Source organism: Petromyzon marinus, chromosome 61, assembly GCF_048934315.1.
Source record: "Petromyzon marinus isolate PM22_M1 ecotype Great Lakes invasive population chromosome 61, UKy_Petmar_22M1.pri1.0, whole genome shotgun sequence".
Lineage (NCBI taxonomy): Eukaryota > Metazoa > Chordata > Hyperoartia > Petromyzontiformes > Petromyzontidae > Petromyzon > Petromyzon marinus.
In genome coordinates this window covers 9286863-9301468 of record NC_133727.1, presented here as the reverse complement: position 1 = coordinate 9301468, position 14606 = coordinate 9286863, and the positions used below count along the sequence as shown (strand labels likewise).

Genomic DNA, 14606 nt, shown 5'->3' with positions numbered 1-14606 from the left:
TAAATTTTCAGGTATTTTTCACCATTCAGATATTTTGGCCAATACCGGTTACACTGTGCGATTATTTTAGTTATGGGAGGAAACAAGGAGAAACCTTCGGAAATCCATGCAGAACAGGGGGAGAACATACAAACACAGAGGGGCGTCCGAGTCAGGAAATTAACCCGGGTGCTTCTTGCTCACGAGGCGCAAGTGTTACCACGACGTTGCTACCATGCTGCCCTACATGTGTGAACTTGTGTGTGTGTGTGTGCAGAGGAGGTGCTCGCTAACAACACTTGCCTCAACAGTCTGTTAAACCTAAACGGGGAATCTTTGTCTGTGCACAGGAGATGGAGAGGTTGAGGATGTCCATGAGCCAAAGGTCGACCATGCAGTCGTCCACCGTGGTGAACACTGCCGCCAAGTAAGGGCCCCGTGGCTCCTGCAGCGAGTGCCAATTAAATATAATGGGTGCCACAGCGACGAGATGTTATCTCCCTCGCCTGGTTTGCAGGCGGTCGTGGGTTTGATCCTGACCCTGACGCCTGCTGTGTAGTTGGTGTTTGAGTGTCTCTCTCTCGCCGTGATCGTGTGGATTTTTCTGCGGGTCCTCTGGTTTGTCCCTCCACATTTAGAATCATGCATTTAAAAAATTTGGTGGCTGTGCATTTCCACATGATACGCCACTTCATTGAGCTATCCTTTGTGTCCAGGTCACTTGCGAAAAAAAGCGATGTAGCTCAGTTGAGGCCTTACCTGATGAAATAAAAATAGTTTGGTTTTTAGTTTAATTCCCAACGGCGCTGCGACCCCGGCCGCTCGGACCGAACCCCACGAGCACCGTCCTCCTCTCCGTGACCGCCGCTCTTTCTTGCAGGCGGGAGACGGAGTACCCGTACCTACGCCTGGTGCCCACGTACGGAGAGTGCGTGTACAGCAACTACTCCGTGCAGGTGAGTGCCCCCCCCACCCCCACTCTCCCCTACTCCCCCACGATAGTTTAATATGGGGGGTGGGGGTCTTCTTGTTGGAGCTCCTTCCTCTGTGTATGTCTATATGTGTCTGTGTGTTCATCAGCAAAGTAGGGGGCACAGGTGGTGCATCTGCCAGCCATCTCAGTCAGTAAACCCATCGCACCTGGGTCTGTCCTGTGACCTCCTGCCAGCAGGCGTTTGGCACTTCACGTGGCCTGAAAGTCCACAAAGCCTGGCACAAGTGATGTGGTGACATCACCGCCACTTAGTTGCAGATAGAGGTTGTTATTGATGTTGTTAATCGGCAGTGGTGATGTAGCGGTTGGAGCGCTGCGGGCCCAGTGACCCGAGTTCAATTCCCGCTCATGGCCAACACCAGCGACAATTATCTGAACGGGCGACTTCGCCTCAAGGTGTGAAACATTGCCACTGGGGAGACAAAGCAGGTCGGGTATGGTGCTAGCCACCCAAGCCCTCGTGTGCTATTCCAGCCTTCATATTTTCCCACAAACAGCACTTGCCCCAACAGTCTGTTTAGTCTATATGGGGGATCTTTGTCACCAGCAGTTCCTATCCTTCCTCTCACTGCGCCACACATCAGCATCGTTGTCAACCTTCTGTCTGAAAACTTTTCTTTAATTTACTCTCCTGCACCTCCAAATGTCATTTTCAAGTCCAATGTGAGTCATGAATTAATGAATAAAGAACCCTCTGATGTATTTTCCTATTGATATTGATGACTCATAGATGTGACTTCCTTGGCACTGGTACCAACTCGGCTTTGTTTGCTTCCCACCTCTCCCTGTGGTTGAGTCCCATGACTAAGGGGAAGACCCAAGGGGCCGATGGTGGGAGACCATCAGGGGCATATTTTGGAGGTCGCTGAGTGCCTCTCCTCCGCAGAAGCTGTGAGATCTGGCCAAGCGTAGAGAACGTTGGCCGCGAGGTGCAGCGGTGGCGTCTGCGGCTTTGGCCACGATGACGTCTCGATCTTTGGCCTTTCCCCCGACCCCTTCCGCAGAACGCCGGACACCACGGAGACAGCAGAGTCGCGAGCGAGAAAGCGACCAAGACCGTCCGATTTGCAGAATCCGAGAGAATCTTCTAAGGGGGAAACGCACGGTGCCACGTCCACATGCGGGAGCGCAGACTCACCAGGAAACACCTTTCCCCAATGGTCAGCAACCAGAATATCAACTTGGCATGTATGGGTAACCCTCTAAACACAACAACAACGGTTGCCGTTTGCCCGCTAAGTGGCGGGGATGTCACCACGGCGTTTGTGCGAGGCTCGGTGCACTTTGAAGCCATCGCGTGAAGTGTCAAGGCTTGCTGTGGCAGACCCATAACACCTGGGTCTGTTCTCAGGTGTTAATGGGTTAATTCTACACATGAGCACACGCAGCTACGTACTCAAATGCATTCACACGTCCTCGGGCACACACGCACGGATGCACAGGTTGCTGGCCAATGTCACTCTTCAACGTGCACAGAAGCACCGCAATGCTTTTGGTGCAGGTTAATTGGGTTTGGGTTTCTGAATTTTCTTAATTATTGTTATTATTTAGCTTTTTGTACACTTTAATGTGTTAACAAAAAAATAATTCCTTTTATTAATTTGTTACTGTTTAGTAGTTTAGTCAAAGAATAACATCATTTTGGGGAAACTGAATGTCAGGTGAGTGGCGACGCATTCAATGGCACTTGGATGATCTCAGTTAGCTACGTACGGCGCGAAGGAAGCTCAACGTGACTTTACCGAAAGAACCAAGAAGATGGGTATATACTTCTACACTCCCGCCAGCTCCACCGTCTCGTTCATCCCAACCTCGGGGGTGGAGGGTTGGCACCGGATTCGGACGCGGAGAGAACTCCGCACCCCCACGGCCTGCACAGTACCCAGTGGCACGAACCGCGAGTCCTGCCCATAAAAGGGCTTGACGTCTCAAGCCCTTTTATGGGCAGGGAGCAGTGGGCGCGAGACCCCTCCCCCCACCCCAACCGGTGGAGGGGGGGTGGGGGCGGTGTCTCCGTGGTCACGTGCGTGGCGGTTTTTATTTTAAAATGTTATTACCTCAGAGCCGAGCGCGCGCCTTGCAATGAACGTTTTATTATTATTGTTTAAATGTGCACAGTATATAACGAAATTAAATGTTACAGCTAATTTGCAAAGAAAGCGGGCCGCTTGTGTTAAAGACGTTGAGTTACATTTCGACCAAAAAAAAAACCCCTAAATAATAATATAGAACAGAGAAGCGTCCCTGAGGAAAATATAAACAACAACAAAGACGAGCAGACAACAAGTGTGGGGCCGGCCATAAATGACGTCACGCACCTGGGGGGGGGGGGGTCAGACATTTGTGACGAGGGGGGTGGTTGAGAAATGTGACGTCACATCAAAATGCGCAACTTAAATAAATATAGACACAACACGTTCTACTTAATTAAATAGACTTTTTAAATAAATGTTTTCTCCTACAACATCAGAGTGCAGCGCCACTTTAAATACGCACAACAATGACAATAGTTTAAAGCGATTTGAAGCATGCTTTATATATTTTTTTGGGGGGGGGAGCAGCACTTTGTGACGTCATATTTGAGGGGGGGGGGGTCTGACTTTTTGTGACGCCGTGTGACGAGGGGGGGGGTCAAAAAATCGTCCAAAATCGCGTGACGTCATTTATGGACGGCCCCTGTCTGTCCTACACGGATGTCTCTGGACGCACACTCTTAGTTTCGTACACCCCTCCTCCACCCGACATAGCCAATGAAAGTTGTCACGTCGTGAATAACACAACGCTGCCAGTGTATTCATGCGTGAGCAGCAGCAGCAACGGCCACGCTAAAGAGAAGTCCACACAGCACCCTGAACAATCGAGTTCCCCTAGTAGAGGTGGAGAGTGGGGTTCAAAACGCCGCTCTGTTACGTAACAAGCAGCGTGGCTGCAGTAGCCCACGTGACCGTGTTCTAGGGGAACGCCCCCACCGGAACTTGCGGTGACGTCACGTTCACGTGACCGTGACGTCACTCTTGCGACGCCACTCGGGGACAACGGCCAGACACGCGCAGCAGCTCGCAAGCAAGGATGGGGAATTCCGAGGTGTTGCTTGAGCTCCTCTGGCGAATGTTGTTCAACTGGATCAGCACTGTAGGAGGAGAAGAAGGAGATGTCGTTGAGAATCCCTGCGACAGCTGCCCTTGCGAGCTGCCCCCAAAAGCTAACCCCTCCACGGGCATCGACGCAGTGATGGCTGCAATCTTGGCGTTCACGGCAGCGTCCGTGATGTTCTGGGCCGTGCTCTACTTTTATGTCAACAAAAGCTACAGTAAGTGCGTATATCGGTCTTGACGTGAGTCTTAAGGGCTATGTGCGAGTCTGTGTTTGTGTGCACCTCAGTGGCTCTGCGTGTCTAAGTATATATGTGTGCTTCTATGTGTCCCTGTGCACATCTCTCGGTCTCAGTGTGTGTCTATGTGCACCTGTAAATCTCTGTGTAAGGGATTCTATCATCAGTCTATGTGTGTGTCCATGGGTCCGTGTGCGTGTTTATGTGGGGAACGGTGGGGTAGCGGTTAGCGCGCTGCGTTACACACCTGACGACCCGAGTTCGATTCCCGCTCATGGCTAACACCAGTAATGATTATCTAAACCAGTCCTGGCCCTCCCTGAGGTCGACTTAGCCTCAAATTTGTACCTGGTACAGCGTGTAAAAACATGGCCACTGGGGAGATAAAGGCGATCGGACGTGGTGTTCGCCACCCACCCCCTCATATACGTGCCGGCCTTCATAGGTTTTCGTTATCTGCACTTGCCCCAACAGTCTGTTAAGGCTATATGGAGGATGTGTCTTTTTTTCCGTGTCAATGTGTCTCTGAGCGTGTCAGCGTGCCTCAGAGCGTGTTTATGTGTCTATGTGTCTATGTGCTTCTGTGTGTGTCCATGGGTCCGTGTGCGTGTTTATGTGGGGAACGGTGGGGTAGCGGTTAGCGCGCTGCGTTACACACCTGACGACCCGAGTTCGATTCCCGCTCATGGCTAACACCAGTAATGATTATCTAAACCAGTCCTGGCCCTCCCTGAGGTCGACTTAGCCTCAAATTTGTACCTGGTACAGCGTGTAAAAACATCGCCACTGGGGAGATAAAGGCGATCGGACGTGGTGTTCGCCACCCACCCCCTCATATACGTGCCGGCCTTCATAGGTTTTCGTTATCTGCACTTGCCCCAACAGTCTGTTAAGGCTATATGGAGGATGTGTCTTTTTTTCCGTGTCAATGTGTCTCTGAGCGTGTCAGCGTGCCTCAGAGCGTGTTTATGTGTCTATGTGTCTATGTGCTTCTCTGTGTGTCCATGGGTCCGTGTGCGTGTTTATGTGGGGAACGGTGGGGTAGCGGTTAGCGCGCTGCGTTACACACCTGACGACCCGAGTTCGATTCCCGCTCATGGCTAACACCAGTAATGATTATCTAAACCAGTCCTGGCCCTCCCTGAGGTCGACTTAGCCTCAAATTTGTACCTGGTACAGCGTGTAAAAACATGGCCACTGGGGAGATAAAGGCGATCGGACGTGGTGTTCGCCACCCACCCCCTCATATACGTGCCGGCCTTCATAGGTTTTCGTTATCTGCACTTGCCCCAACAGTCTGTTAAGGCTATATGGAGGATGTGTCTTTTTTTCCGTGTCAATGTGTCTCTGAGCGTGTCAGCGTGCCTCAGAGCGTGTTTATGTGTCTATGTGTCTATGTGCTTCTGTGTGTGTCCATGGGTCCGTGTGCGTGTTTATGTGGGGAACGGTGGGGTAGCGGTTAGCGCGCTGCGTTACACACCTGACGACCCGAGTTCGATTCCCGCTCATGGCTAACACCAGTAATGATTATCTAAACCAGTCCTGGCCCTCCCTGAGGTCGACTTAGCCTCAAATTTGTACCTGGTACAGCGTGTAAAAACATCGCCACTGGGGAGATAAAGGCGATCGGACGTGGTGTTCGCCACCCACCCCCTCATATACGTGCCGGCCTTCATAGGTTTTCGTTATCTGCACTTGCCCCAACAGTCTGTTAAGGCTATATGGAGGATGTGTCTTTTTTTCCGTGTCAATGTGTCTCTGAGCGTGTCAGCGTGCCTCAGAGCGTGTTTATGTGTCTATGTGTCTATGTGCTTCTGTGTGTGTCCATGGGTCCGTGTGCGTGTTTATGTGGGGAACGGTGGGGTAGCGGTTAGCGCGCTGCGTTACACACCTGACGACCCGAGTTCGATTCCCGCTCATGGCTAACACCAGTAATGATTATCTAAACCAGTCCTGGCCCTCCCTGAGGTCGACTTAGCCTCAAATTTGTACCTGGTACAGCGTGTAAAAACATCGCCACTGGGGAGATAAAGGCGATCGGACGTGGTGTTCGCCACCCACCCCCTCATATACGTGCCGGCCTTCATAGGTTTTCGTTATCTGCACTTGCCCCAACAGTCTGTTAAGGCTATATGGAGGATGTGTCTTTTTTTCCGTGTCAATGTGTCTCTGAGCGTGTCAGCGTGCCTCAGAGCGTGTTTATGTGTCTATGTGTCTATGTGCTTCTGTGTGTGTCCATGGGTCCGTGTGCGTGTTTATGTGGGGAACGGTGGGGTAGCGGTTAGCGCGCTGCGTTACACACCTGACGACCCGAGTTCGATTCCCGCTCATGGCTAACACCAGTAATGATTATCTAAACCAGTCCTGGCCCTCCCTGAGGTCGACTTAGCCTCAAATTTGTACCTGGTACAGCGTGTAAAAACATCGCCACTGGGGAGATAAAGGCGATCGGACGTGGTGTTCGCCACCCACCCCCTCATATACGTGCCGGCCTTCATAGGTTTTCGTTATCTGCACTTGCCCCAACAGTCTGTTAAGGCTATATGGAGGATGTGTCTTTTTTTCCGTGTCAATGTGTCTCTGAGCGTGTCAGCGTGCCTCAGAGCGTGTTTATGTGTCTATGTGCTTCTGTGTGTGTCCATGGGTCCGTGTGCGTGTTTATGTGGGGAACGGTGGGGTAGCGGTTAGCGCGCTGCGTTACACACCTGACGACCCGAGTTCGATTCCCGCTCATGGCTAACACCAGTAATGATTATCTAAACCAGTCCTGGCCCTCCCTGAGGTCGACTTAGCCTCAAATTTGTACCTGGTACAGCGTGTAAAAACATGGCCACTGGGGAGATAAAGGCGATCGGACGTGGTGTTCGCCACCCACCCCCTCATATACGTGCCGGCCTTCATAGGTTTTCGTTATCTGCACTTGCCCCAACAGTCTGTTAAGGCTATATGGAGGATGTGTCTTTTTTTCCGTGTCAATGTGTCTCTGAGCGTGTCAGCGTGCCTCAGAGCGTGTTTATGTGTCTATGTGCTTCTGTGTGTGTCCATGGGTCCGTGTGCGTGTTTATGTGGGGAACGGTGGGGTAGCGGTTAGCGCGCTGCGTTACACACCTGACGACCCGAGTTCGATTCCCGCTCATGGCTAACACCAGTAATGATTATCTAAACCAGTCCTGGCCCTCCCTGAGGTCGACTTAGCCTCAAATTTGTACCTGGTACAGCGTGTAAAAACATCGCCACTGGGGAGATAAAGGCGATCGGACGTGGTGTTCGCCACCCACCCCCTCATATACGTGCCGGCCTTCATAGGTTTTCGTTATCTGCACTTGCCCCAACAGTCTGTTAAGGCTATATGGAGGATGTGTCTTTTTTTCCGTGTCAATGTGTCTCTGAGCGTGTCAGCGTGCCTCAGAGCGTGTTTATGTGTCTATGTGCTTCTGTGTGTGTCCATGGGTCCGTGTGCGTGTTTATGTGGGGAACGGTGGGGTAGCGGTTAGCGCGCTGCGTTACACACCTGACGACCCGAGTTCGATTCCCGCTCATGGCTAACACCAGTAATGATTATCTAAACCAGTCCTGGCCCTCCCTGAGGTCGACTTAGCCTCAAATTTGTACCTGGTACAGCGTGTAAAAACATCGCCACTGGGGAGATAAAGGCGATCGGACGTGGTGTTCGCCACCCACCCCCTCATATACGTGCCGGCCTTCATAGGTTTTCGTTATCTGCACTTGCCCCAACAGTCTGTTAAGGCTATATGGAGGATGTGTCTTTTTTTCCGTGTCAATGTGTCTCTGAGCGTGTCAGCGTGCCTCAGAGCGTGTTTATGTGTCTATGTGTCTATGTGCTTCTGTGTGTGTCCATGGGTCCGTGTGCGTGTTTATGTGGGGAACGGTGGGGTAGCGGTTAGCGCGCTGCGTTACACACCTGACGACCCGAGTTCGATTCCCGCTCATGGCTAACACCAGTAATGATTATCTAAACCAGTCCTGGCCCTCCCTGAGGTCGACTTAGCCTCAAATTTGTACCTGGTACAGCGTGTAAAAACATCGCCACTGGGGAGATAAAGGCGATCGGACGTGGTGTTCGCCACCCACCCCCTCATATACGTGCCGGCCTTCATAGGTTTTCGTTATCTGCACTTGCCCCAACAGTCTGTTAAGGCTATATGGAGGATGTGTCTTTTTTTCCGTGTCAATGTGGCTCTGAGCGTGTCAGCGTGCCTCAGAGCGTGTTTATGTGTCTATGTGTCTATGTGCTTCTGTGTGTGTCCATGGGTCCGTGTGCGTGTTTATGTGGGGAACGGTGGGGTAGCGGTTAGCGCGCTGCGTTACACACCTGACGACCCGAGTTCGATTCCCGCTCATGGCTAACACCAGTAATGATTATCTTAACCAGTCCTGGCCCTCCCTGAGGTCGACTTAGCCTCAAATTTGTACCTGGTACAGCGTGTAAAAACATCGCCACTGGGGAGATAAAGGCGATCGGACGTGGTGTTCGCCACCCACCCCCTCATATACGTGCCGGCCTTCATAGGTTTTCGTTATCTGCACTTGCCCCAACAGTCTGTTAAGGCTATATGGAGGATGTGTCTTTTTTTCCGTGTCAATGTGTCTCTGAGCGTGTCAGCGTGCCTCAGAGCGTGTTTATGTGTCTATGTGCTTCTGTGTGTGTCCATGGGTCCGTGTGCGTGTTTATGTGGGGAACGGTGGGGTAGCGGTTAGCGCGCTGCGTTACACACCTGACGACCCGAGTTCGATTCCCGCTCATGGCTAACACCAGTAATGATTATCTAAACCAGTCCTGGCCCTCCCTGAGGTCGACTTAGCCTCAAATTTGTACCTGGTACAGCGTGTAAAAACATCGCCACTGGGGAGATAAAGGCGATCGGACGTGGTGTTCGCCACCCACCCCCTCATATACGTGCCGGCCTTCATAGGTTTTCGTTATCTGCACTTGCCCCAACAGTCTGTTAAGGCTATATGGAGGATGTGTCTTTTTTTCCGTGTCAATGTGCCTCAGAGCGTGTTTATGTGTCTATGTGCTTCTGTGTGTGTCCATGGGTCCGTGTGCGTGTTTATGTGGGGAACGGTGTGGTAGCGGTTAGCGCGCTGCGTTACACACCTGACGACCCGAGTTCGATTCCCGCTCATGGCTAACACCAGTAATGATTATCTAAACCAGTCCTGGCCCTCCCTGAGGTCGACTTAGCCTCAAATTTGTACCTGGTACAGCGTGTAAAAACATCGCCACTGGGGAGATAAAGGCGATCGGACGTGGTGTTCGCCACCCACCCCCTCATATACGTGCCGGCCTTCATAGGTTTTCGTTATCTGCACTTGCCCCAACAGTCTGTTAAGGCTATATGGAGGATGTGTCTTTTTTTCCGTGTCAATGTGGCTCTGAGCGTGTCAGCGTGCCTCAGAGCGTGTTTATGTGTCTATGTGTCTATGTGCTTCTGTGTGTGTCCATGGGTCCGTGTGCGTGTTTATGTGGGGAACGGTGGGGTAGCGGTTAGCGCGCTGCGTTACACACCTGACGACCCGAGTTCGATTCCCGCTCATGGCTAACACCAGTAATGATTATCTAAACCAGTCCTGGCCCTCCCTGAGGTCGACTTAGCCTCAAATTTGTACCTGGTACAGCGTGTAAAAACATCGCCACTGGGGAGATAAAGGCGATCGGACGTGGTGTTCGCCACCCACCCCCTCATATACGTGCCGGCCTTCATAGGTTTTCGTTATCTGCACTTGCCCCAACAGTCTGTTAAGGCTATATGGAGGATGTGTCTTTTTTTCCGTGTCAATGTGTCTCTGAGCGTGTCAGCGTGCCTCAGAGCGTGTTTATGTGTCTATGTGCTTCTGTGGTTCTCCGTGTAGGTGAGTATATTCATTTCAGTGTGTGTATTGGCCTGTATGCACATACATGGGTCTCATTCTAAGTCAATGGATCTCTGCAAGTCTAAGTGTCTCTGTACACATCTATTTGTCTTGTGAGTTTTAGGGTCTATGTGCATGTCTGTTTGTCTGTATGTATGCACGTGTGATGGGGCAGTTGTGGAGAGAGTTTGAAGTTTCTGTATTTGGGCAGTCTGCTAATAACCAACTTGAGTTTGGCAGCCATGGTCTCAATCTGACTTATTCGAGCAGCATTATATTTTCATGAGCTGTGTAAGATACCTAGCCTGTGACTCCATACAAAGCTTCGGGTCTTCTTGGCCACAGTTATAACCTCCCATCTCTCTTCTTGAGAAACGTGGAGCCTTCTAAAGGAATATCTGGGCCTGGTTTTGATACATTCAGGCTGTCCGGTTGTGGAGAGACACTGGATTGTGCGAGCTCACAGAACCTTTTAAAAATCAAGACACAGTCCCATCATTGAGCTCCTCCAGAAATCGAGGCTGCGTTGACTGGGTCATGGAGCCCAGTCAACTGGACCTGGACCGTACTGAGACTGAGCACAAGGCGGGGCGCAGGCATTGACTCAGAAATGATAATATTTAGCCTGTTTCAGCTGCACCTTCATTTAATACAATAACATATTCGCAGGCATGTTACACAATTGTCCCTACGTTTTTCTCCCTCGTTCCATTTGCGAGATCCGTAAGATGACCGACTCTTGCATCTTAACACCTGTTTTATTGCCAGAAATAGTAAAACCTATTCCTATTTTTCTTCCTTTGATACTGGCAAAGAGGTCTCATGATATAGCTGCTCGCCCCGAGCTATAAATGCTCTGATAGGGCATTGTCTTTGTACTATTCGCCTTTTTGCGTTCTCTGGTCTAATACTGGTGAGGCTAGGCCATAAAGAAGACTGTCTCTGGTGTAGGCCAATCAGTGTCAAAGACTATATTATCAGAGGATGTTTGTTTTCATGTTCTCCACAAGTATGTGTGGTGAATGCAGACTTGATTCCTTACGAAGTTATCTATTTGGTGTTTGAACATCCTAACACCTGATTTAATGCCAGAAAGGGTAAAACCTATTCTTATTTTTTCATACTTGTGAATTATGTATGTAGATATATATTAATAATCCGCCACTACACTTTGGTGGCAGACCTGCACTGCTACCCAGCATCTCCGCAGGTGGCAGATAGTGTAAGACCTTCTGTGAAGGTTAGCTGCAAAATAAGCAGCGGCCACCCTGGCGGATAAGCAGTTGTGTACCAAGCAGCGACAGCACCACCTGGGTGTGGTTAGGACTGTAGATTCCAATGCTTTTCCTCTTAAAAGCGACATATACCCTTTAACTATGCTGTGACATGGCGAGTATAGGCCACCATTATAATAAGCATACCATGGGTTAACAAGTCCTCAATAGCAGAGCAGGAGGAAGAAGATGTTAACATCTCAACAGCTGTGAAGGCGGACCAAGACAGCAGCAGAACGATATCTCCAATCGTATTGATCTCCTTACCATTGCATTCATTGTCCCGTTCTATCAAGAACTGCGTGGAAGCTGCTGTACAACAGCTTCTCCACAATAAAATAAATCACGTACAGGCGTGTTTCATTAAAGGAACAATATCTTCTGGCACATTCAATACAATTCTTTGGCGACCAGCTAGTGACGACGGGAGCACGATTGTGAAGTCTGGAAGCTTCTAGCCACAAACTAGCACGAAGGTGCAGCTACAAGATGGTCGTCTAACACTCGGTGGAGAAAAGAGTGTGTTTCTGTAACTGCGACTAAGCAGTCCTTTTTAAGGATCCACTCTCCTCACCCCACGTGGGGAACGGGCTAAAAAAGTTTCCCTAAACAGTCTGTCTCACTCTTTTCCGACTGGATAACCACATTCAGAAGGATCCCCATTACTGCGGTGGAAACAAAACTATCAGAATCAGTGAGCGCCTCATCCTCAAAGTGGTGGGGAGCCAATATTCCACTGTCATCAGCGCATATGCCCCGACTCTTCACTCCAATTATGAAACCACAGAGGAATTTTATGCCAATCTTGACCAGGACCTTTCTCCCGTTCCCGTGGGAGACAAACTTATTCTGCTCGGTGATATTAATATCAGAGTTGGAAGAGACTTAAACCTCTGTAATGGAACCATCGGCAAGGAAGGAATGGATAAAGTCAATTCCAACGGCATCCTCCTCTTGACTAAATGCACGGAACATGGACTCATCATCATCAACACCCTGTTCCGCCATAAAAACAAATATAAAACATCATGGCATCATCCGTGATCGAAGCACTGACACTTGATAGATTACATCATTGTCCATGCCCGAGATCGCAAAGATATCTGCATCACCCAGGCTGTTCTAGCAGCTGATGATTGCTGGACTGATCATCGACTCACCTGCTCAACCATGTCCATACAACTGGCTCCCAAATGACGGCTGCTTTGGAAGAGATGCCTACAGAATTTTAACATTGAAGGTCTCAAGGACTCGATTAAGCAAGACCTCTTCCGCCAATGCCTCAATGAAAAGCTGTCAAACTTCATTCAGTGGGAGGATGAAGGCCGTTAGAGAAAGTGCTTCAAGGATGTCCTCAAGGACAACATGAAGAAGTGCTCCATCGACACCAACTCATGGGAGTCTCTTGCCCAGGATCACCTCAGGTGGAGACAGAGTCTATTTCAAGGAGCCAAACATTTTGAAACTCAACATCAGGAACAGGAAGAGGAAAAGCGGGACTGGTGGAAACAGCACGCTGTAGCCCGACTTACTAACGCAGTTCCACCCACCACTATTTCTGGACACGTGCCCAAGTTGCGGCAGAATCTGTCGATCCCAGGTTGGTCTCTTCATCCATCTTTAGACCCACAGAAAATCCAACTTTTATATGGAAGATAACCATCCTCGATTGCGAAGGAAAGCCTATGATGACACTTGTGTCCCTGGTTCCATTGAGAAGGATGCAGTTGGGTTCATATTTTCACTTCCACCACAGCGTTCCTGCCCCTATTCTCCGCTATATGTGACTCAGTCTACGGGCCTCTGAGTCTGTGGGTTTGTATGTGCAACGTTAGTTCATGGGCTTCTGTGGACAGGCAAGATATTGCTATTACAAAGCCGTAATTGCCACAGCCCTAATGTGTTATATGTAATTTTTGGTGTGACTGAAATTATGTACATTATATAAGCAATATAGTTTGAAGAGTTGCGATGATTAGAAGGCTCATGTAGAGGCTAATGTTGACCAAACTGTCGATGATTTTCCTGCACCCAAGGATACAAACGGGAAAATGCGGAGCTCCATCTGCAGTTGGAGATGATGCGTCGACAGCTCAACGAGCTGGAGAAAGCCACGGCCACGGTCTCCACCAACACCACCACTGCCTCCAACGCCACCCTGGCAGCCACATGCAGTTCCGCCGCCACCACCAGGGATGCTGCTGGGAGATGCATCGACACCCCCACCCCGACTGCTTCTGGCATATTATTCACCCCCACCACAATAGCTGCTGGCAGCTCCCTCACCGTCACCACCACCCCGGCTGCTGCCTGGAGATTAATCGCCCCCTTTACCACCACGGTCGCCACATACAGATCCAACCCCCCGGCTGCTGCCACGAGATCTAACGCTGCCACCCCAGCTGCTGCTGGCAGCTCCCTCACTGCTACCACCAACCCAGCTCATGCTGGTAGATGCACCACTCCCTCCCCAGTTTCTGCCGGGACATCCACCACCATGAACATTGGTGCCACCACCACCGCCTGTGCCAAAGTCAAAAGGATCGCCAAATTGCGTAATTTTATTCGAGAACTCCAACGGTCGGCTACTACTAGAAGATTCACCGCCGCTACCCCTGCATCTGTCGGTCGATCCACCGCTACCACCCCTGCATCTGCAGGCCGAACCACCTCCACCACTCCTGGCTCTGCATTTGTCAATATCCCTTGAGAAATAAACTGTTGGACCCTGAGGTTCTTGCCTTTCGTGTAGTCATTACACTTTTGATGTTTTGCTTTCAATGTTGTGTTTGTCACGCCGAAATAATGGCCACATTTTGCTTTCGAGAGAGCATTGTTGGGAGGGAGAGGACAACTATGGAAAAGCAAAAACAGAGTTTTGTATGGAGTTGTAATGGATTCGTATTAGGCACACTCGCAACTTCTTGGGAGGCAACACTATTATTAACACAACGCAACACTTAACATAGGGTGGTGACCACCGACCTATTCTCGCTCACACACACCATCACTCACTAACACTGACTCTCGGATACTAGTGTGGCCAAGCCAGGAGGGCTACTGGTTGGCCACGCTGACTTGAGGCTTGACTCTTCTTCACGAGGCGTCTTCATGAGGCATCTTCTTCCCGGACACGAGCAGCCCCGAACCCGGT

At 50.3% G+C, this 14606-nt stretch overlaps 1 protein-coding gene across 3 annotated transcripts in view; it reads left to right on the top strand.

Moving 5' to 3' along the window:
* The window catches only part of LOC116955731 (uncharacterized), a 28963-nt gene extending 14779 nt beyond the window's left edge, over nucleotides 1–14184 (top strand). For 2 of the 3 annotated variants that reach the window (XM_076053521.1, XM_076053522.1), the window contains exons 2-5: nucleotides 330–406; nucleotides 860–935; nucleotides 1978–2133; nucleotides 13489–14184. In XM_076053521.1, the coding sequence (XP_075909636.1) occupies nucleotides 330–406; nucleotides 860–935; nucleotides 1978–2064 (240 nt within the window). In that variant the 3' untranslated portion in view covers nucleotides 2065–2133; nucleotides 13489–14184. Of the gene's footprint in view, nucleotides 1–329; nucleotides 407–859; nucleotides 936–1977; nucleotides 2134–3959; nucleotides 4284–13488 lie in introns of those variants that run through there. The other variant, XM_032976999.1, reaches the window with a different exon arrangement.
* The last annotated feature ends 422 nt before the right edge of the window (nucleotides 14185–14606 follow it).